General features: G+C 53.1%; 1 protein-coding gene across 1 annotated transcript in view; it reads right to left on the minus strand.

The window, feature by feature from the left end:
- The window catches only part of QSOX1 (quiescin sulfhydryl oxidase 1), a 735,474-nt gene that overhangs the window by 384,372 nt on the left and 326,790 nt on the right, over positions 1-24,312 (minus strand). The window contains exons 3-4 of the mRNA XM_069641454.1: positions 16,949-16,997; positions 15,967-16,066 (exon numbers count right to left, since the gene is read on the minus strand). Of these exons, the coding sequence (XP_069497555.1) occupies positions 15,967-16,066; positions 16,949-16,997 (149 nt within the window). The remainder of the gene's footprint in view (positions 1-15,966; positions 16,067-16,948; positions 16,998-24,312) is intronic.

Consider the following 24,312-nt stretch of genomic DNA (forward strand, 5'->3'; position numbering starts at 1 on the left):
AAATGGGGGCCATTTTGTATGTACTTGGTGGTACTTCAGTATTCTCGTCTGATGCCAGAATATATGGTCCGGCCAAGATCCAGCGTACGTCGGCGAACAGGAGGCTAACAGGGCCTTTCTCCTGGCCTTCCTCCGAAGGCTTCTGCCTACCGGCGGTGCTGGGTGAAGAAGCGGGCTGGTTGCTTAGCAACCGTGTCGAGCCTCGTTATGGGCCCGAGTTGCGCCAGCCATTTTGGAATGGGCCGCACTTGCTGTGGAAACTCGCATCAGCTGTTCTTGATGAAATCAGCTGTGCAGGCGGCAACGCGAAGCGGTCGCGTGCTTCGTTTTCTTAGTTTTCATAGAATGCAGGCAGGGATCGAGCTGGCTGTGGGGCGGGTGGCCTTGCTGGTGACCTGGGTCTGCTGGCGATGCGATGATGGCTCCAGCTCACTCCTCCTCACGGGTGCTAGTAGATAATATTGTCAACTATTGAAATTACAATAGATATGGATATGGTTGAGGTGAGGGAGGTCAGCAGGGGTAGAGAGGGAGAGGGCAGGAAGGGAAAGATGTAGGTTTAGGTGTATATTGCAATTTCTGTACCTATTCTGTATGAGAGAGGCTTTCACTTCTGCGGTCCAGACACTCATGCTGCCTGTACTGGACGAAATCGCATGTTTTCCTTCCTGTCGGGGTGGAAAGTGCACTTGAAATAACACTGCCTGTGCAGGAATGAACATTATCTTTTGTTAGCCACACCCTCCCATCCCTGCACTACCCATGCTTGTTTGTGTGCATATAGATTGTCATAACATATATGTAGTAGTGGATCAGCAGGAGAGGGTGGGGTGGGAGGAAGCACCAGAGCGACCATATAACTACAAGTCACTGAACCACCTTTTTCCAGCTTGGAAATTTCCCAATAATCTGGAGGAATAGCTTGTGGGGCACAGGACTAGCCCATTGCTGCTTCGTTCCGATGTATATATGCAGAAAGAAAGCTCTTCAGTTGTGCCCTGCAAGGGCTCAGATTTTCCAAACCCTTGTGCACATCACACTTTATTCATTATTCTTCTAAAGTAATTGTAGTTTTAGTTTCAGACTATAAAGCCAGGTTTCTAAGTAAGTTTTACATGTGCCAGCCACCTACTGATCACTCAACCACTCAACAGTATGCACTCCACAAGGGACTGCATGCTTTTAACTCAAACGGACATCATTCCCGTCTCCACTTGTGTAGTTATAGAATATCATTGATTTTTTATAACGTACTTAATACCGAAGAAGTTTATAAGGGTGGACCCGGGATTCAAACCTGTGTTGCTCTGCGCCGTCTTGCTTCCAAGAGGAGCAGTTGCCACGGAGCTATAATACCCGTGCCAATTAAAGATGGCGCCTAGCAGAAGAGGCATCCCTCCCAGCTCCGCTTCACATACTAAACAAACGATAACACTGCGAGCTTAGTGTCAAATGATTGGAAGTGAAAGGCAGTGGCGCAGATTCTCAAAAATGAACACAACTGAAGAAAGTGCAAGGAGTGCGCTTTAATCCTTTGCGCTCATTGCTGAACTGCTAAAGTCACCTTATTCTCAAAAGGTGGCCTGAGCATTTCAGGAGAGGTGCTGTAATGTGCCTTGGTGGTCTTGTGCGAGTATGACTGAGTGGATGCTGGCGACGTGTTATTGTTGTGACGTGTTGGCAACAGTGGCGGTTGTACAGCTTAGCCCGCCGGATGGGACGCCGGTGCTTCCTTGCCAGGATTTAGCTGTACTCAGAATAAAGATACGCGAACTGTACTAACGGCTACTGTGCTTCTTGAACCCCTGATCTACCATTATATATAGAGGCTGGACCATTGCGCAAAGATGGGCTGTCCAGCCCCCTTGCACACATTACTGGTACTAATGTATGGCGGGCTGACCGCTGTTACGTTCCGCCCTGCGTCCCGCTGCGCGGTGACGCAGGGCGTTCTAATAAAAGCCCCGCCCCCGCGTTCGGGAGGCAGTTCCGGGGCAGACCCAGCACCAGCGTGGGTGTACATTATTTCAAGCTCCAGCTGGAGCTGCGCCGCAGGCCGCGCGGCCTATCTGCTCACTGCCCACCCCTGCGCATAGACCGCGGGCCCGCGAACTCAACAATGGCGACGAGGAGAGACGAACATCACGAAAGGCTCGGTGCTCGGAGAGCACAATAACGCCACACAGCCATCGGCGAAATTTTTGGACACCCGGTGGGGGTGCCATCACACACGTGACCCCCCCCACCCAAAAAAAAAAAAAAAAAAAAAAAAAAAAAAATTTTTTTTTTTCCTTTCGTCTTCCCTACCGAATCCAGCATGCTCTCTGCCACCAAGTCAATTTTTCTTCGCTCCTGAAACAAGAAATCCAGGTGGCATCGAACATCCAACACAAGGGAGCAGCATCACGGCGTGCAGGGAAGGCCAGGCCCGGAGTCGTACCACGGCGCCTGGATACGGTGACACCTCAAAGGTAGGCCTTACGTCGCTGCATGGGTGGCCGTCAGTGACAACTACGACATCACGGATCAGGTCCACGCCAACATGGCGGCCGGCACATCCACGCCTGGGCCCTCCACGCCGTCCAGAATTGCAGCAAACCTGTCCATGACGCCACCTCCACCTCGAACGCAAGGCACTTCGTCGACACTGGTCCAGCCGTTTGACCCGTTCACGGACCCGTCGTCATGCGGACCCAGATGGCAGCTGTGGATCCAGAAGTTCGAGATGGCGATGGAGTGCAAAGAGATCACCGCGCCCAGGAAACTGAAGGCACACCTTCTACTCAGCGTGGGTGACGAAGTACTGCGCATTTTCAATTCCCTCAACGTTGCGGATGGCCAGGATGGGTACCGAAGCGCGAAAGACGCCCTCACCGATCACTTCCTCCCTCAACTAAACCCAGACTATGAGACGTTTCTCTTCTGCACCACCCTACAGGCAGCGGAGGAAACCCTTGATGCATACCACACCCGCCTGAGAAAGCTAGCCATGTCCTGTGAATTCACGAACGTGGAGAAGGAAATCAGGAGGCAGATCATCAACGGGATTCATTCGGAAAAATTGAGGCGCCTAATACTCAGTGAGAAGGGTATTCCCCTACAGCGGATCCTTGAACTAGGACGTCAGAGGGAACTGGCACACACCAGAGCGGCCAACATGGAGGCCACATTACACAGGTTGCAACCTGCTCTGAACACAGCCATGGTGGCCCGCGTCACCAACAAACAAACATCGAGAGATGACAACAGTGGTGGATACGGCCAAAACAGATGGCAACCGCGCGCTCCGGGACCCACTGAGTGTGGCTGGTGCGGTGGCCCACGACATGGCCGTCGCAACTGTCCTGCGCAAGGCACCACATGTGGAGCATGTGGCCGGAAGGACCATTACGCGAAGGTATGCCGATCGACGGACACCCCCATACAACCTCCGCAGAACCAGTCGGAGAAGTCGGCGACAAAGAAAAAGAAGCAAGCCAGTGCTAGAAGGGTCGCAGTGGCCAGCTCTTCCACGGAGGATGAAGGGGATGATATCTCGGCGATGCTGCAGGCCCCCTCCAAGGACACAGACAGGAAAGGAAGGAAGGTGTACATGGTGTCTGCACTATGCCAAGACCGAGGACCTCGCAGAAAAGCCGCCCGAAGGCGCAAATGCATGGTATCCATCCAAAACCAGTGCATTCTGATGACCATCGACACAGGTGCCTCGGTGAACGTCATGCCTGAAAACATTTTCCTGACCTTAAGTCCTACACCAGAGCTCAAAAGCACCGACACTCTGTTATATGCATACGGCTGTCGAAAGCCCCTGCCGGTCATTGGCAGGTTCCGCACCATGCTGGAACACGGAAAAAACAGACTATGGTCCAAAGTCTATGTGGTGAAGGCAGGTGTTGAGAGCCTCCTGAGCGGGGACGCAGCGGAGGACTTGGGGGTGGTCCAATTTATCTGCCATGTCAATGAGGACAAGGAAGTGGAGCACATGCTGAACCAGTACCCTGACCTGCAAGAAGGCATAGGCTGTCTGAAAGGCAAAACCATCAAACTTCACATTGATGAGACAGTGCAGCCGAAAGCCGTCCGGCACCGGAGAACGCCTTTCCACATGAGAGAACAAGTGGAGCAGGAACTCAAGGCCCTGGAAGAAGCAGGTATCATTGAGGAAGTCACAGGACCCACACCCTGGGTCTCTCCCATGGTGGTAACCCGGAAGCCCAAGCAGCCTGGGAAGGTACGGATCTGCATAGACATGCGCCTCCCCAACACCGCCATCAAAAGGGAACGCCACATAACCCCAACAATCGACGAGATTGTGGCTGACCTCACAGGGTCGAGCATATTTTCAAAAATTGATCTAAAGGCGGGGTATCACCAACTCAGACTCCACAGAGACTCTCGATACATAACAACGTTCTCTACACATTTGGGGCTACGGAGATACAAACGCCTGAGTTTTGGAATATCATCTGCCGCGGAGGTGTTCCAGCAAACCATCCAGGAGGTCATCAGGGGCATCCCCGGTGTCCTCAACGTGAGCGATGACATTCTGATTCACGCCCCCGACAAAGAAACACACGTCAAGAGGCTTCACGCCCTACTGGGCCGTCTACAAGAGGTTGGGCTCACAATACACAGGGAAAAGTGCGAGTTTCTTAAATCCGAGATCACTTTTTTCGGCTACAAGTTTGGCAGCACAGGCATCTCACCTGACCCGCAGAAGGTCGCAGACATCCAGGCGGCAAGCCCACCGATGACCCCCACGGAAGTGCGCAGTTTCTTAGGAATGGCCACCTACTGCGGGAGGTTCATCCGAAACCTGGCCACGCTATCTGAGCCGCTGCGGGAACTCACGAAGGCCAACGTCAAGTGGGAATGGGGGTCAACGTGCCAGGACGCGTTCGAGAGCATCAAGAACTCCCTCTCAGCTGACACCAAGATGGCCTACTACAACACTGAACTGCCCACAGAGCTGTTTGTAGATGCCAGCCCCGTAGGGCTCGGAGCCATCTTGATGCAAGTCACGAGAGAAGGGGAGAAGAGACCGATTGCATATGCGTCGAGAGCCCTCACAGAGACTGAACAAAGGTACTCACACATCGAAAAGGAGGCCATTGCCGTGCTGTGGGGGTGCCGACACTTTCACCTCTATCTTTATGGGCGCCATTTCACAACAATCACGGACCACAAGCCCCTGCTACCAATATTCATGGGAACATCTGCACACCCTCCGGCCCGAATAACCAAGTGGTTACTGCACCTCCAGCAGTATGACTTTGATCTCGTATATCAACCAGGCAGCGGAAACCCTGCGGACTATCTCTCCAGGCATCCGCGAGAGGCCACTCAACAAGAGATCCAAGTGGCGGCCGAGACAGAGGAACACATATGCCAAGTAGTGCGCGCAATGAGACCCAAGGCGGTGAGCATCGAGGAGATAGAGGCGGAAACACACCAGGACCCGTGTTGTGACTTAGTGAAAAATGCCATCCTTTCCGGTGATTGGAAGACTTTCATGAGACACACCCACAACAGAACAGCCGAAGCCAAAGGTTTTCTGTCTGGCATATTCACAGTGCGGCAAGACCTGTCAGTCACGGAAGGTGGATTGTTGCTACGGGGAAACCGCATCGTGATACCCCTCAAACTACAAGACAGGATAGTGGCCCTAGCACATGAAGGACACCAAGGACTGGTGAGGACGAAAGCCCGCATTCGGCACCGAGTATGGTTTCCCCAGATCGAAGAGCGGGTCGAGACACTCGTTGCCACGTGCCTACCCTGTCAAATCACGGGGGCCCCGCCAAACCCGGAACCTATCATATCAGCAGAACGGGGCCGCTCTCGATGGGAGGCCATCAGCATTGACTTCTGCAAGCTCCGAGAAGGTCTCCACCTGTTGGTGGCGGTTGATGATCACTCTCGATACCCGGAAGTCGAGGTAGTTGAGTCCACAGCAGCAGAAGTGGTAATTCCGGCACTTGAGAAAATGTTTGCGACTCACGGACTACCTGTCTCAATCAAGAGCGACAATGGGCCGCCGTTTACAGGGGAGGAGTTCAAAAAGTATCTACAGGAACTCAATGTCAAGTATCACCACATCACTCCAAGACACCCCCAGGCAAACGGGAATGTGGAGCGATTTATGAGGACTATAAATAAGGTGCTCAGAGTATCTAAGGCTAACGCCAGCCCTTGGAAGGTTGACCTTTTCCGATTCCTCCGAAATTACCGGGTCACGCCTCACAGCACAACCGGCATTCCGCCAGCGGACCTCATGTTCGGCACCGTAATCAGATCCTCAATCCCGCATCACCCAAGCAGAACCCCGGACACAGTGAACGAGGAACGCACAGAGAGAAGGAGAAGGGATGCCAACGAACACATGAGTGGCAAGCGGAGAGCGAGGCCGTCCCATTATCAAGTGGGTGACCAGGTCATCATGCTACGAAACCCCTCCAAGTCTAAACTGGACACCAGGTACGAAGAACTTCCATGGACCGTCAGCAACCGGCATGGAACCATGGTGACGGTGGCACGGGGAAACCGTCAAGTGACGAGGAATGCGTCATGGTTCAAGGCAGTACCACGTACACTGTGGACCGACAAGGAGGGCCCTTGTGAAGGCGAGGACACTCCTCCCAGTGAAGAAGAGCCGGAGGCCGTCCCTGAGAACGACGGAGCGAGGGATGGAGACTGGGAGCCGGTGAATGGACCCGGCCGCGAGGACCTGAACCGCGAAGATGGAACAGAGCCGGAAGCAAGGGGGAGTGACCCCCGCGAAGGACGATACGGACTGAGGACAACAACAAGGCCCCCAGCTAAGCTAAGTGACTATGTGTGGTAGCCGGTGCGTTGGCACCCTGAACCCTAATAGCAGGGCGGCTGAGTGTTGAAGACAGACAGTTGTTGTTGGACCTCGCAGTTGGTTTTGGCAGTTACAGCTATGTGTTTTGTTTTGTTTTATAATAAAGGAGGAATGTTACGTTCCGCCCTGCGTCCCGCTGCGCGGTGACGCAGGGCGTTCTAATAAAAGCCCCGCCCCCGCGTTCGGGAGGCAGTTCCGGGGCAGACCCAGCACCAGCGTGGGTGTACATTATTTCAAGCTCCAGCTGGAGCTGCGCCGCAGGCCGCGCGGCCTATCTGCTCACTGCCCGCCCCTGCGCATAGACCGCGGGCCCGCGAACTCAACAACCGCAACCATTCAGTTGCTGAGAGCGCATTTCACCCATTCCGGCGCTGAAGGGCCTGCCTCTGTGAAATGCTCTAGAATACATCTTTTTTTAAAAAAATACATCCTTGGGGGGGCAGTGGCGTCCCCAGTAATCAAATTTAGGAGGCGCACAGAGGGGGCCAAAGACAAAAGTAGGGGGGGCACAGACAAAAGTAGGCGGAGAACATGGTCACAGGGGGGGCACAGGGTTTCACAGGGGAGGCCCTGGAGCCCCCAGGCCCTCCTCTAGCGACGCCACTGTTGGGGGGTGAAAATGCAAGTGAGACAGAGACAGTTGAAATCGCGTGTCACAATAAAAAAAAAATGGATTGGTCAGCAATAACCCTGTCATGATTTACACCTCACCCTGTTACCGTTTCAAAAGGAGCAGGGGGATGACCCCAATTTGTAGGCATTTAAAAGCGCATCCCGCTTTTGAATTCGTGAGGCGCTTTTAAATGCCCAGCAACACCCTCTTATTTGTGCAAATGCTCAAGGGGGGGGGGGGGGAATAAGGGCATCTGAAGGGGTGCATCTAAGATGCGTGCATTCAGATGCCGTTTATGAATTGGGCTGCTCCTTTTTTAGTGCGAGATGAGATCCTCACTTGCACTAAAAAAAAAAAAAGATTGAGAATATGGGACAGTTTGATTAACAAATCAGACATCACCCGTAGGTGCCAAATAAAATGGGTGGGTAGCGGGACTGCCCCCTTATTTCTTGAGCAATGGGGGTGGGCATCTCACTTTACCTCTGTAGAGCTGTATATAGTTTTTAGTTTCCGGCTGTACGTCCTAAATGTGATTGCGCCCAGCGTCAGTACCGCGAGACACGAACCAATATGGCCTTTAAAGTCATGCGTATGAGCTGCACTGTTGGTAATGGAGTGATTTTGAGCACAATCAGGCACGCATATCCGATGAGGAATTCTTTGCAGGTAGTGTCACATACTAAAGTAGAAAGCAACCAAAGTAGCTCAGCGGGTTGAGTGACTGATGCGGAGTTTTATGTTGAAAACTGGCTGTACATCTGATGTCTTTTTTTTTTTAACAGTTCTCAAAAAAATGGGTGCGGTGAAACGCATGTTCAGCCAGGGGATGGGTTGGGCTGGGCTGGTCGCTTACTCATACTCAGGTAGAGGATAGGGGACAGGTCTGCCCCCATAGTGGAAATCAAAAGTTGGCCCCGTGGACCGGTTGGTCAGTTCCTTTAAAAATGCGGTCAGCCCAATAGAAGCATTTGCTTTTGATTGAGCGTGTTGGCAATGACAAGCAAATGACATCATCAGAAGTATACCTCCAATAACACATTTAAGGGGATTTGTAGGATAGTCCAACAAAAAACTAAACACGGTTGAAAGAAAACGGGTGGATTTCATGATATGTACGGTTTCATATTAATGTATAAGCGGAGCATTCAGCAAGCAAAGGTGGGCGTGGCATGTGGGAAGCCTCCTTTGAACAGCGGTGCCCACCACCTCAGTGATATAAAATGGCCCATCAATTCCCAGGGCGTCTGGTCCAGCCCAGAAGAAAGGACAGCTCACAAAGGGACTTTACTGAGCACCTTGGAGACTCCTGAAAGTGTTCTTACCAGTTGGGGAGGGTGGCGAGGGGTGTAGGCCACCAATGGGGTTGGGGAGGGTGGGAGCAATTGCCCCCCTTTGCCGCCCCATGGGAACCCTATGGATCAGGGCTTCATAAAATGTCCATTTACAGTGGAGGGTGGAGCTATGCAAAGTTTCCAGATAGGCACATTCTTCAGAAGGCATTTAATGGGGGATGACAACACGCAAGTGACCCTCGAATCCGCTATGAAAAGTTGGCACTATGCTGTTATCTGTCTCAAGTCGTCTCCAACATGCGGAGGACTCGGGCTGCTTTGGGTTTAGGTTCAATAGACAAAACTCCTTAACAGTCTTTGTCGTTGCTAATTTTATAGCGTTCCAAATTGCTTACTTATATCTTTTATCAAAATGCCCTTTTACGAGAACAGCTATCTGATCAATATTGTAATCAACATCCTGAGCCCAATCTGCGATCCAGAGGGTGGGGCGAAGGGGGTTGGGGGGAGGTTGCAAAAACCGTGAGTGAAAATGCCCAACCATTAAAACAGTAAGGCATTTCCCATGGAAAGAGGGTCATTAGAATTCACGTGGCATAGGGACTGCATAGAAGTTAATGATTACTACCAGACTGACCTATCGGGGAGGAAGCCCATCTCCTGCAGACGGAGGAGCTTGCGTGCAGAAAGCCCATCTCCTGCAGACGGAGGAGCTTGCGTGCAGAAAGCTCATCTGTGCAGAAAGCCCATCTCCTGCAGACGGAGGAGCTTGCGTGCAGAAAGCCCATCTCCCGGCAATAGAGGAGCTTGCGTGCAGAAAGCCCATCTCCCGCAGACGGAGGAGCTTGCGTGCAGAAAGCCCATCTCCTGCAGACGGAGGAGCTTGCGTGCAGAAAGCTCATCTGTGCAGAAAGCCCATCTCCTGCAGACGGAGGAGCTTGCGTGCAGAAAGCCTATCTCCTGCAGACGGAGGAGCTTGCGTGCAGAAAGCCCATCTCCTGCAGATGGAGGAGCTTGCGTGCAGAAAGCCCATCTGTGCAGAAAGCCCATCTCCTGCAGACGGAGGAGCTTGCGTGCAGAAAGCCCATCTGTGCAGAAAGCCCATCTCCTGCAGACGGAGGAGCTTGCGTGCAGAAAGCCCATCTCCTGCAGACGGAGGAGCTTGCGTGCAGAAAGCCCATCTCCTGCAGATGGAGGAGCTTGCGTGCAGAAAGCCCATCTCCCGGCAATAGAGGAGCTTGCGTGCAGAAAGCCCATCTCCCGACAATGGAGGAGCTTGCGTGCAGAAAGCCCATCTCCTGCAGACGGAGGAGCATGCGTGCAGAAAGCCCATCTCCTGCAGACGGAGGAGCTTGCGTGCAGAAAGCCCATCTCCTGCAGACGGAGGAGCTTGCGTGCAGAAAGCCCATCTCCTGCAGACGGAGGAGCTTGCATGCAGAAAGCCCATCTCCTGCAGACGGAGGAGCTTGCGTGCAGAAAGCCCATCTCCTGCAGACGGAGGAGCTTGCGTGCAGAAAGCCCATCTGTGCAGAAAGCCCATCTCCTGCAGACGGAGGAGCTTGCGTGCAGAAAGCCCATCTGTGCAGAAAGCCCATCTCCTGCAGACGGGGGAGCTTGCGTGCAGAAAGCCCATCTCCTGCAGACGGAAGAGCTTGTGTGCAGAAAACCCATCTCCTGCAGATGGAGGAGCTTGCGTGCAGAAAGCCCATCTGTGCAGAAAGCCCATCTCCTGCAGACGGATGAGCTTGCGTGCAGAAAGCCCATCTCCTGCAGACGGAGGAGCTTGCGTGCAGAAAGCCCATCTGTGCAGAAAGCCCATCTCCTGCAGACGGTGGAGCTTGCGTGCAGAAAGCCCATCTCCTGCAGACGGAGGAGCTTGTGTGCAGAAAGCCCATCTCCGGACGGTGGAGGAGCTTGCGTGCAGAAAGCCCATCTGTGCAGAAAGCCCATCTCCTGCAGACGGAGGAGCTTGCGTGCAGAAAGCCCATCTCCTGATGATGGAGGAGCTTGCGTGCAGAAAGCCCATCTCCTGATGATGGAGCAGCTTGCGTGGAGAAAGCCCATCTCCTGCAGACGGGGGAGCTTGCGTGCAGAAAGCCCATCTCCTGCAGACGGAGGAGCTTGCGTGCAGAAAGCCCATCTCCTGATGATGGAGGAGCTTGCGTGCAGAAAGCCCATCTCCTGCAGATGGAGCAGCTTGCGTGGAGAAAGCCCATCTCCTGCAGACGGGGGAGCTTGCGTGGAGAAAGCCCATCTCCTGCAGACGGGGGAGCTCGCGTGCAGACGGAGCAGCTTGCGTGGAGAAAGCCCATCTCCTGCAGACGGGGGAGCTTGCGTGGAGAAAGCCCATCTCCTGCAGACGGGGGAGCTCGCGTGCAGACGGAGCAGCTTGCGTGGAGAAAGCCCATCTCCTGCAGACGGAGGAGCTTGCGTGGAGAAATCCCATCTCCTGCAGACGGGGGAGCTTGCGTGCAGAAAGCCCATCTCCTGCAGATGGAGGAGCTTGCGTGGAGAAAGCCCATCTCCTGCAGATGGGGGAGCTTGCGTGCAGAAAGCCCATCTCCTGCAGACGGAGGAGCTTGCGTGGAGAAATCCCATCTCCTGCAGATGGAGGAGCTTGCGTGGAGAAAGCCCATCTCCTGCAGATGGAGGAGCTTGCGTGCAGAAAGCCCATCTGTGCAGAAAGCCCATCTCCTGCAGACGGAGGAGCTTGCGTGCAGAAAGCCCATCTCCTGCAGATGGAGAAGCTTGCGTGCAGAAAGCCCATCTCCGGACGGTGGAGGAGCTTGCGTGCAGAAAACCCATCTGTGCAGAAAGCCCATCTCCTGCAGACGGAGGAGCTTGCGTGCAGAAAGCCCATCTCCTGATGATGGAGGAGCTTGCGTGGAGAAATCCCATCTCCTGCAGACAGGGGAGCTTGCGTGAAGAAAGCCCATCTCCGGACGGTGGAGGAGCTTGCGTGCAGAAAGCACATCTCCTGCAGATGGAAGAGCTTGCGTGCAGAAAGCCCATCTCCTGATGATGGAGGAGCTTGCGTGGAGAAATCCCATCTCCTGCAGATGGAGCAGCTTGCGTGGAGAAAGCCCATCTCCTGCAGACGGGGGAGCTCGCGTGCAGACGGAGCAGCTTGCGTGCATAAAGCCCATCTCCTGCAGATGGAGCAGCTTGCGTGCAGACGGAGCAGCTTGCGTGCAGAAAGCCCATCTCCTGCAGATGGAGCAGCTTGCGTGGAGAAAGCCCATCTCCTGCAGACGGGGGAGCTTGCGTGGAGAAAGCCCATCTCCTGCAGACGGGGGAGCTCGCGTGCAGACGGAGCAGCTTGCGTGCATAAAGCCCATCTCCTGATGATGGAGGAGCTTGCGTGCAGAAAGCCCATCTCCTGCAGATGGAGGAGCTTGCGTGCAGAAAGCCCATCTGTGCAGAAAGCCCATCTCCTGCAGACGGAGGAGCTTGCGTGCAGAAAGCCCATCTCCTGCAGATGGAGCAGCTTGCGTGCAGACGGAGCAGCTTGCGTGCATAAAGCCCATCTCCTGATGATGGAGGAGCTTGCGTGCAGAAAGCCCATCTCCTGCAGACGGAGGAGCTTGCGTGCAGAAAGCCCATCTCCTGACGATGGAGCAGCTTGCGTGCAGAAAGCCCATCTCCTGATGGAGGAGCTTGCGTGGAGAAAGCCCATCTCCGGACGATGGAGGAGCTTGCGTGGAGAAAGCCCATCTCCTGCAGATGGGGGTGCTTGCGTGCAGAAAGCCCATCTCCTGCAGATGGGGGAGCTTGCGTGGAGAAAGCCCATCTCCTGCAGACGGGGGAGCTTGCGTGGAGAAAGCCCATCTCCTGCAGACGGGGGAGCTTGCGTGGAGAAAGCCCATCTCCTGCAGACGGGGGAGCTTGCGTGGAGAAAGCCCATCTCCTGCAGACGGGGGAGCTTGCGTGGAGAAAGCCCATCTCCGGACGGTGGAGGAGTTTGCATGGACGACGAGTCACGGTGCTCAAGGCATCTGCTTTGCGGCTGTTCACACCCGCGAGGTGTGTATCTGAGATGGACATTCCCTGGCTCATGGCCCAGATCCACAGTTTCAGTGCCAGAGTACACAGCTGTGGGCAATGTGTGCCTCCTTGTTTGTCCGCATAGAACACTGCAGTCTTATGTCCGCAAAGGGCAGAACTCCCTCATCCTGCAGCAATTGCAGGAATTTTCGAAGTTAAAATAGATTGTGTTAGGCTTATATGACGAGGCCTGTCCTGAAGGGAACAAAGGTAGTGCACCCCAAGTGATCCAGTGTGACATATCAGAAAAGTCACAAGAGTCCTTTTTTATGCATCACAGGAATCAGAGGGCAAGCGTTGGCAATGCCAAAAGTTTGGGCCTTTGTGTAGACATGGGAAAGGCACCTGCCAGGCACTGCTTGTAGTGGTATGAACTGGCCATTGATGGTAGCAGGTGCAAAATGGTGAGAGTACCTGGACATCTAATAGCAGTGTCTGGCAAATGCCTAATACTTATACACAAGCCAGAACTGATGTCCTTGCCAATGCATGTTCCCAACAGGGCTTCAGTGAAGGACACGCATGGTGCTTATAAAATGACTGGCTGAAGGCAGACCTGGTTAAGACATTTTTAATTCACCAGTAGCGGGTTTACAGACCCAATTGAGTCATCAACTTAAAAAAAACACATGCAAGCACTTAGAGTATAAAGTTAAATGGTGAGGCTTGATTAAAGCGAGCTCAAAGAGTTCCTATGAGGAGATGTTTTGTGCGAGGAGGGACAGGAACTGGGTGGGCAAATAAAACAACACCTAAAAGCTATGTGGCGCTCCGCAGATGCCATTTCTCCCCATCTGCACTCCAATGCAATAGTTTTGGCTTATAAATGGTGCAAGCACCACATAATAGACCAAACCACTGGCGTGAGGTGCGGTGGGGGGGACCCTCAGCAGGGCTTGCAGGGGGGGGCGCCCACATTTTGGGCTACCCCACTGGTCCAAACTAAAAAGGCAACTCCCATCATGAGCTGGGATTACACAGTCTACCATTGAAATTCTAATGCCAAGGAGGGCGTAGGGTTTTCAGGGGAAGGCCTACTTCAACCGCACCATCTGTAGCACAGGTCAATAATTCGAGATTTCCATTAAAAACCTTTAGCAACTACCTTTAATACTGCTTTTGTATTGTTCGGCATTGCATGCTTCGACTATTGCAAATGATTAATCAGATGTGGCAAAATTTAATAACATTTGAACTTCCGGTCTGACACAAGACCACCACTATGGATTCCTTTGCTGTGCCCTGCAACCCTAAGCCTCATGTTACTGCAAGGAGAACTGCACACATTTTCAACTGGCTACCCTCACATCTTAATTTAATTAAAAGCAAACATAGTACGGCAATTAATGCACCATTTCTGCATGATAAAAAAATCCTTCCATGTTAAAAAAAAACAAGATACCAATTACCAGACAGAAAACACGTTTACTACCATCGACCACCATTATCTAAGGTTTTTTGAAAGAAAAGGTTATTAAACATCAATAGTACCATAACGACCTGAACTTGAATGAATGAAACACTCCCAAACAACGTACTTTATTTTATTTAATGGTAATTCATAAGGAGCCAATCTGACCAAGACCCAGCAACACTGGGAGGGGTGGTGAAACATGGCGCCGGGCTGAGGAACAGCATTTCGAGGGCCATGACGGCGGCCAGGAAGTCGTCCACACACCACCGGAAGTGCTAGTGATCTCAGGCGCCCCGGGAACGGGACAGGAGAAGGTCTGGGGTATGGCCAACTGATCGCTTGCAGCTCCGGGTTGATTCACAACAGGTAATGTGCTGTGGAAGCAGGAGATGAGTGAACACCACATTCAAACAGTAAGGTGCCCACAATCCCCCACTAGGAAGTAAGTATAGACAGTAACAGTGCACAGGGCAACGCCTGTTAGCAGAAAGAGAGAGTGGCTAGACGTGGGCGGAGAGGGCGAGCTACGAAGGGAAGCCAGAAGGCACAAAGTTAAGCATAAGGAGGTGGAGTTGTTTTTTTTTAGCGAAAGATTGAGGTTATTTCTAAAGCAAGGATGGTTGTTCTTCGCCGATTTGAGACTTGGTGGAGGGCGTTCCAGGCGAGAGCATCTGTATCCAAGATTTCCCACCTTGCCATTTTCCTGAAGGGATCAACATCCAACAGTCTGGGGGTGTAATAAAGAAGCATACTTCGCAATCTGGGTACGGAGGTATTCTGGGCCGGTGCCTCAAAAAAGCTCCATGTGCGAAGCTGGTGGTTTTGAATTTGATTTAAGCTGGTAGTGGGAGCCAGTGTAGGGAAAGGAGGGCCTGTGAGATGTGGTTACATGGTTTCAGTCCCAGGAATTCCCCTCAATCTCGTCTACGGGTACCGTATTCAGTAGATCCTAAGGGACACCATGGGAATTGGAACTTACAGGTGACGCCCATCTTTATTTCTTGCTCATCATTTACTGAATCTATTCACCAGCAACTCTCTTCTGGTCTTCCACTGTCAAATCTTGGATGGCTTTCGGTTCTGCTGCTTAAATCCCAACAAGACAAATTCGGTTTTTTCCTGCTTCTGCCTCCATCAACCTCCCTACACCCCCTCCAATTATTTATTTCCCCCCTCGGGACCTTTCTGTAAGTCATGTAATCAAAGATTTATTTTTGACTCCTCCCTTTCTTCAGCAGCAAATTGCCACTATAGTTCATTCTTGTAAATTCCTACATAAACCTGTAGTAATATTTACCTGTCGCTTGCTTTTCCATCTGTTCAAAGCTTTTTCTTTTTATTGTGACTTAGTTTGCATGAAACTTTACACAATGAAAATCCAGTCTCAAGTACAATTTGTAAACATCATAACATGATTTAAGTACAATCAATAAGAGTTAAAAAAACGAACAAGTGATAAAACAGGAGCTACATTTTCACCACAGTCTTGCCCACAAGAGCCCTTTAGAACTATCGGTGGAAAAACAGTCTCTCCTCTCTTGCAAAACGAATCACTTGTGCCTGAATTAGCGAGTGGCAGATTTTTGCTGGATTACTAAAGCTGTAACCTTAGATTCCCCATTTGATTTATTTATTGCCTTTTTTGATTATTTATTGAAATAATAATGGCAAAAATACACCAGAGCGACGTTAAACATACACATGCACTCCCTGCCCCTACTCCGCTTTTAGTTACCTCGCAGGTTCCAATGGAGGGCAGGCGGGAGGCCAGGACTCCTTATGCTGCTCCAGATTGTCAATGATTTGCCTTCGTAATTTTTGAACCACTCGAGCAGCTGCAGAGAGAGAGAGCGACAAACGACATCTTATCAGTTGGAACCAACAACAACCAAGGGAAAAAGAACCGGTATCCGAAATACGACCAAGGCCAGGAAGAGAAGTATAGACAAACAGGACCAGAGTAGAACCAGAGCTTGTCCATCAACAAGGGTAAGACTAGGCCTGGTACAAAAGCCGAGCCAGGCCAGGCATGGACCCAGACATGTGCCACGCACAGTACTAGAGTGGAACAAGTCCCAAGGGCCGGGCCAGGAACAGAGCCAGGGGGGGGGGGCAACCAAAAGTGGGGGACGAGGCAAGCAGCGACCAAAAGTGGGGCCACAGTGGGCCTGCAACAGGGAACCAGACCTGGGAAAGTCTCAGGGGTTAGACAAGACCAGAGCCAGATCAGCAACCGAACCGTATATGGACCAAGCAGGACCAGAATTGGGTTGGGCCCAGGATTCTCACTGCACAGCTACAGGCCCCAAGACTGACAAGAAGTTTAAAAACAAGCCTATAGCCAGGTCAGACACATAGCCCAGTCCGCATCTGCCCTAAACACAAAACTAGAGTTTGGTCAACACAGAACAAGAGCTAGAGAAATAACAACAAGGTCAGATTTAGCACTGGTCTCCATACAAAATAAACACGCCGAGCGCTCTTAGATGGCTTTCCAGCAGTGCAAGCACTTCACAAAAGTAAGGAGATTCCCAGGAAAAGCATGGAATTGAATATGAATGCCAATACTATATCATATTTCACACCATCTTTCCCCTACCCTCCACATTCTCCAATAAAGCCATTGATTGACACCCAGGCCAAACAAAAGGCCACAGGGATCTAGCATGTCCACTATTTACATAGAATCGTGCATCGGGCACGTTTCGGACACTTACCAGTTATATGTGTCCCACCAGAGAGGTTCTCGGAGAAGGCTTTAGTAAACTGTGGAGAAAAAAAAAAATTAATTCATAATTTGCTCCATGAGATCCAGAAAAAAATCTTTTAGAATAATCCCTCTTGCTTTACTGTATTTTATCACAAAGCTGGTCTGATAGATGCCTGCACGTATTAATGCAATGCCCTGTGAAGGGCATGGCGAGTGAGATCTGCATCGATTACCTACTTGAGGACTGTTCTTCCCGGGATAATCCTTAATATATTGATGGCGACAAGCTGAGGAAAGGCTTGTCCCTAAGCTCTTATTTGCCCATGACAAAGACGGTTTGTTCCTATTACCCCTGCACCCACTTTCTTACACCTAAGCAACAACTGGGCAAGCCGAAGGAGCAAACGCACAGGTTTAAAGGTTTCGACAATGCAAGGACTACGAAAAAGAAAATGGAGTAGATAGAATGAAGATTAATGGTAAGAAATCCAAACAGTCTGTCCTTGTCGCAGCCTTCCAATATCGCTGAAGAGTGTGGCCTCACACTCCACTTGTCAGAATAGTGCATGCGGAAATCCCATCTGGTTACAAGATAATGGAGAAGCACTCCCAACAAAAGGGCCGGGGTACAGCCATAGTGTCCACGTAGCCACCACTCCCATCACAAAGATTTCAGACTTAATATCTGCTTCTTCAGTGTAGGACTTGCAGCCTATATGACCCATTATTTGCTCATGCTAGACCAAACCCCCGATCTCCAGCTTTGACGACAGTTGCAGTGATGTCACAGCTTCAGTTGCCCTGGCCCACAACATACTCACTAGAACCGGTGACATGAATATTTACTTTGACAAGCAAAACAATGAAATTCACTCTCTAACTGGGAATCAACAGTACCTCATACACCACCAGTTTGTGGAAGTACCACAGGACACAGCCTTGAAGCAATGTCCTCTCCCGAGGGCATCCCGGCCGGTTCTTCGCCTAGTCTCATCCTTCAGAGAGATTACGGTAATGTTGCTAATTCACATACCACTTTCTCATCCCTCGAGACAGCTCCTGACTATCATGTAAGCCAGTGGATGGCGTTCAGCAATCCTGCCTTGGCAGAAACCATTAAATGCATGTCCGTTATACTCCTCCCCCAGAGAAGATGGCCTAAGTCAATTGTTAACCAAAAACCTGGACACGTTTTGTGCCACAAGAAATCATCACCCAAAAGAGCAATTCATGATGTGCCAACCGGAGCCCTCTGAAAACAGGCTCTCGAGTGAGATTGGCTGGAGCATCTCAATGATGCCAAAAAAGTAGCATCACAATGACAAGTTCCGCATTTTGTATTTTATTTTAAACAGCACCTTACGCCAAAGCGCTGTACAGAGGATCAAAGACAGTACAAAAATTTAACAGATTCATGTAATTCCTCTCAAAAGTGTCACGAGCGGCTGGCGCACAGCGTGCCCGTGCGAATGTCTGCGCCAGCCGCGTGCGATAAAATCAATTTCCGCGCACAGCGTATTCATGGATTCCCACCTCCAAAAGCAGACGTGGCGCAGCGACCCTGCAGCAGCGCCAGTTACGCCCCCAAGAACGCCCTCGCGCAAGGAAAAGCCACCAAGATCGCAAAACCATCGCAAAGGGCTGCGCCAACCCTGTACCAGTTTACGGGACTGGCAAACAGCAAACGCAAAGCGGGGAACGCGTATTACGGGTGTCGGAACACGCGTGCGCGAGAAGTACCACACGCGACCTGGCCTGGGCGCGTGTATTTCAGGGGCTCGCGGGTGGTTGCACACGCGATCGGGCCTGGGGAAGCGTGTGCGTGTATTTCAGGGGTGCGCGAGAAGTTCCACACGCGATTGCCCTGGGCGCGTGTATTACAGGGGTGCGCGGGAAGTTTCACACGCGAATGGGCTGCGTGCGTATATTTCAGGGTTGCGCGGGAAGTTACACACGCGATTGGGCTGCGTGCGTGTATTTCAGGGGTGCGCAAGAAGTATTACACGCGAATGGCCTGGGTGCGTGTATTTCAGGGTTGCGCGGGAAGTTTCACACGCGATTGGGCTGCGTGCGTATATTTCAGGGGTGCGCGGGAAGTTTCACACGCGAATGGGCTGGGTGCGTGTATTTCAGGGGCTCGCGGGTGGTTTCACACGCGGTCGGGCCTGGGGGAGCGTGTGCGTGTAATTCAGGGGTGCGCGAGAAGTTCCACACGTGATTGGCCTGGGCGCGTGTATTTCAGGGGCTCGCGGGTGGTTTCACACGCGATCGGGCCTGGGGGAGCGTGTGCGTGTATTTCAGGGGTGCGCGAGAAGTTCCACACGCGATTGCCCTGTGCGCGTGTATTACAGGGGGGCGCGGGAAGTTTCACACGCGATTGGGCTGCGTGCGTATATTTCAGGGGTGCGCGGGAAGTTTCACACGCGATTGGGCTTGCTGCGTGTATTTCAGGGGTGCGCGGGAAGTTTCACACGCGATTTCATCAGGGTACGTGTATTACAGGGGTGCGCGGGGAGCACCACACGTGAATTGCACGTGTGGGTCCTCCCAGGTGTTCCCTCTACACCCTCCACGGCCCCTGCAGGTGGCTCACACCACAGGGGACTACCCTGCATCCCTGGTCATGTCCCGCAGGCAGCCCACCTAACATGGGCATGCCCCCCAGCAAAGGCACATGTCTCCTTGCACTAATGATCACCAACTCATGCACCCCCACCCCCAGCATTGCGGGGCACCTGCCAGCAGGCCCCCACCCATGTCCAACTCATGTTCCCCACCACCCCCACCCCCCAGCATTGCGGGGCACCTGCCAGCAGGCCCCCACCCATGTCCAACTCATGTTCCCCACCACCCCCACCCCCCAGCATTGCGGGGCACCTGCCAGCAGGCCCCCACCCATGTCCAACTCATGTTCCCCGCCACCCCCACCCCCCAGCACTGTGGGGCACCTGCCAGCAGGCCCCCACCCATGTCCAACTCATGTTCCCCACCACCCCCACCCCCCAGCATTGCGGGGCACCTGCCAGCAGGCCCCCACACATGTCCCCCAGCCAACATGTCATCACAATCTAGATCCCTGGCCTTTATGGTCAGCCTCCAAATGCAAAACACCCACTCGAGTATTGCATCCACCCACTTAGAAACGGCAATGACATGATAGAACCCCAATAGCAAGTCTGGAAATGAACACATTTGGGTGTCAGTGAATCTCAAAACCCATATCATGATATGCATGATACCAATGAGATGATACTACACATTGAAGTTTGATGAAAAAAAATGTATTAAAAACAGCATAAATGGAATTAAAAATAAACAAATGACAATGGGAATCAAAAACCAAAAGCAGCATGTCCGTAAAATAATGAAAAACGACAAATCATAATCCAAAGGAAAGGTGTCCAAAGTCACAGTTCAAGAAAGTAAATCCAAGGTAAAAACAAAACCGAAAACCATTGCTCCATGGGTAAATCCAAAAAAAAATAAAAAAATCCAACAGTCAACTATATACAGATAAACAAACCAGGGTCCATGATCCCAACTGAAGAAATGAAACCTACATAAAAATACTACCTAATAAAATAAAACTATATACATAAATGTGGCCCGTTGTCCAAAAGGTCCAAAATAAATAAAAAAGCAAAGGAAACCTACACTAACTACATAACTATTTACAAGGGCAGCGGGCTAGTCCGACGGCTCACTGGTTGTTATCATGGGCCAGGGCATCATCGAACTCCTGTTCAATGGCTTGGAGGCGGGCATGTTCCCTGGCCCCGAGGTCCCGCAGGGATAATGCAGTGTCCAGCTCCAACTCCCTGCGAAGACCCTCGAGACACTCAGCCCGCCTCAGCGCCCTCCGCTTGGAGTCCTCCGCCCTGACCATTGTGAGCCGTTCCTCCTCTGCCCGCTGCTGCTCCGCACCTATCTGCTGGCCCAACCGCTCCCACACGGAAGCCACTCCCATTCCAGGGTTCTCCTGCCCTCCAGCCGATGCCTGCACCCCTGATGTTGATGGCCCGAGCCATGATGCCTCCCACGTCGAGCCTGCCGCTGCCTCTGACGCAACTGCCTGTGCCAGCACGACGGCATCCAGGCTGATGGAAACCACCGACGCCGTCGTGCACGTGCCCTGCCCGATGATGCCGTCACATCCTCCATCTGCTGGGGTCCAGTTGCTGGTGTGTCCACCCCTGCTGGACCTCCGACTCCCGACTGTGGCAGGGATGGGATCCCCACCGAGGTGGCTGCATTGGTCGGGGCAGGTCCACAGGGGGCCCTGGTGGCATCTGGGCCGGAAGACGGCATGGAGTACGACTGGCGCATAGCCTCCACAGAGGAGGAGAGGGTCGCCAGAGTGCCCGACACATGTACGAGACTCCCGACCATGACCGCTCCCAACTGGGCCACGTTGGCACGGTGCTCTTCGTGATAACGTGCGTGCTCCCCCCGGGAAGCACGCACCTCATCACGAATGACAGCCGTGCGCAACGCGACACCAATCAGGACCTTCTCCATACGGCCAGGGGTCCCCTCGTCCGCAGGTGGAGGGGAGTCAGATGACATGGACATCCCCCCCTACCTGCGGACGGGCCTGGGACGGGGCATCCCTGCTGGTGCATGGTGGTGCCTTCACAGTGTCAGGGACAGCGACATGCACAGGCACCTCCACGGCGACCTGTGCTGCCTCCTGCCCCTGCCCCTGGACTGCACCACTTGCACCAGCAGGGATGCCCCCACCAGGCCCCATGTGCGGCTCAGTAGCGGCCTCCTCCTCCTCTGTGGAAACCACCAACCTGGATGGCTCCACACCGTCTTCCGCCGTTGCAAGCCCCTGTGGGGGCTCACCCACCCCTTCCGCTGCAGCCGTGGGGGCATCCCCGCCGCTTAGCTCCACAGCGCCGTCTCCGCCCTCTTCTTCACTTTGTGCTGTGTAGAGGGAGACATAGAACACAAGCATCAGGGTACTGTACAATGGTCCCCTAGACAGGAAGCAACAGCAGATGAGTGGCACTGTCAAAGATCACTTCCATCATGTCCCTCCACAACACATGGGTCAGTGCAGGCAAAACACATACAGTAACAGGCATGGCGCATGCTATGGACATAAGCAAACATGTCCAAGGGACTCTTGAAGCATACAATGTTGTTTTTGGACTCACATGCATCATGGGTCATGCCTATCACATGCACACACTTCACCTCAGTCACATCCATCTGGCCCCGTACACCCCAATCATAGTGGATACAAGGATGACTAGGCTGCATCAGTGGATCTGTAAATTGTCACAGACATGTGTCATGCATCCATGGCATTCACAAGTCACAAACACGCAGGTCAGGCACACAGACATGGATACCATATATGTACCTGGCATCAGCACCCATCCCTCACCCCCTCCCATGTCCAGGAACAGAGACTGCCATGCTCTCATGTGTGCAATCTGCATAGGGCTCCCCATGTCGCATTTAAACACATGCAACAACCGTGCGGTTCACACATTACTGGTCGCACATGCATTACCATGATGTCCCTGCACACATACATGCGTACATGGCCCATGTCACACATACAGGCAAGTATCAGACAACCAGCACACTGCAACATGCCCTGTCTCACACAGCAATGCTTGGCCACTTACCGCTCAACTCCAGACGGGTCTCCCTCTCAAGGACCTGGGCGTGGAGCGCTGGGTGTACGCGTTCCAGGACCCTCATCTGGATGGAACTCATGTGGCCCCGGCCCCCTTCCTCGAGGCGCCGGGCCTTTATGAGGGTCCTGGACCTCAAGTCCTCCCAGCGCTTCTTGACCTTCTGGATGGTGCGGGTTGCCACCCCCTCCGCGTTGATGGCAACCACACAGTCGGCCCAGATCCTCTCCCGTCCTTCCTTGTTGGCGCGGGACGATCCGAAGAGGGCATCATACTGCCCCAGGACTTGCTTCACCAGGACACCAACTTCGGTGGCAGTGAAGCTGGTGCCCCTCTGCCCCTCTGGCCGGGTGTTGCCACTGGTGCCAGATGTTGATGTGCCCGACATGGCAACCCCAGGGGCAGGAGTGGGTGGGCAACTGGGTCCTGGGGCTGGGCTGTGGAGCGATGTTATCCGAGTCGGGAGTCTTCTGTTCCAGCAGGGGTGGACACAGCAACTGGACCCCTGCAGATGGCTGATGTGCAGGCACCAAATGGCAGGGCACGGTGGCAGCAGGCAGGCAGCAGCAGATGGCACGTGGGAGGCTGCTCGGGGCACTGGGGGGGCAGTAATTCGGCCTTCTGGGCAGGAGCGTGGTCTTCTGTGTGTTTTCGCGTGGCCAGCTTGATACGGAGTGATTTTGCATGTGAAAATCCTGCACGTCAGCGTGAAATTCGAGGAAAGGGCCTTAGCGCGTAAGTGCGTCAGCACGCGTACGCGATTTCATTGGACCAAAGGCCCTTACAGCGTAAGTGCGTCTGTGGCGTTTCGCGCACGGGCGTTGCCCTGACAGGGCTTGGAGATCCCGCGTGCCTTTACACTGCTCTGTACGTGCTTTTCGTGCGGTGCGTGTGTTTTCCATCCGTTGGGGTTCACACGCTATTACTTCACAGCGGGTGTTGGCTACGCGTTCTTCTACACGCAAGGCAGACGGCGAGTGGTACCCCGCTCCCCCCAGGCCCGATCGCGTGTGAAAACACCCGCAAGCCCCTGAAATACACGCACACGCTCCCCCAGGCCAGATCGCGTGTAAAACTTTGCGCGCACCTCTGAAATACCCGCACACAGCCCAATCGCGTGTGAAACTTCACGCGCACCCCTGAAATGCCCGCACGCAGCCCAATTGCGTGTGGAACTTCTCGCGCACCCCTGAAATGCCCGCACGCAGCCCAAACGCGTGTGGAACTTCTCGCGCACCCCTGAAATGCACGCACACGCTCTCCCAGGCCAGATCGCGTGTAAAACTTTGCGCGCACCCCTGAAATACACGCGCCCAGGCCAATCGCGTGTGAGAAACTTCTCGCGCACCCCTGAAATACACATGCCCAGGCCAATCGCGTGTGGAACTTCACGCGCCCCCCTGTAATACACGCACACGCTCCCCCAGGCCCGATCGCGTGTAGGACTTTGGCGCACATTTTTTCCTGTGCAGGGACGCTACCGCCTGCTTTCGTGTGGCGGACATGTATGGGCCTGTGCGCGTCTTTGGCCGTGCGCTGTTTTTCCCTATTCGATTCCATGAATACGTGTTGTAGGCGAGCGTGTGGGCGTTCTGCGCACTTGCCTCCTGGACTTCCCCCGTGACGCTCACATTTTCACGAGTTGTTCCCCATTCTGCGTGTGACGCCCCGTGTTACGCCTACTTTTGTTATGTGCGCCGCGCTATGTGCGAATTCGCTG

This window comes from Ambystoma mexicanum, chromosome 1q (genome assembly GCF_040938575.1).
Source record: "Ambystoma mexicanum isolate Mex_15411 chromosome 1q, UKY_AmexF1_1, whole genome shotgun sequence".
NCBI classification, from domain to species: Eukaryota; Metazoa; Chordata; class Amphibia; order Caudata; family Ambystomatidae; genus Ambystoma; species Ambystoma mexicanum.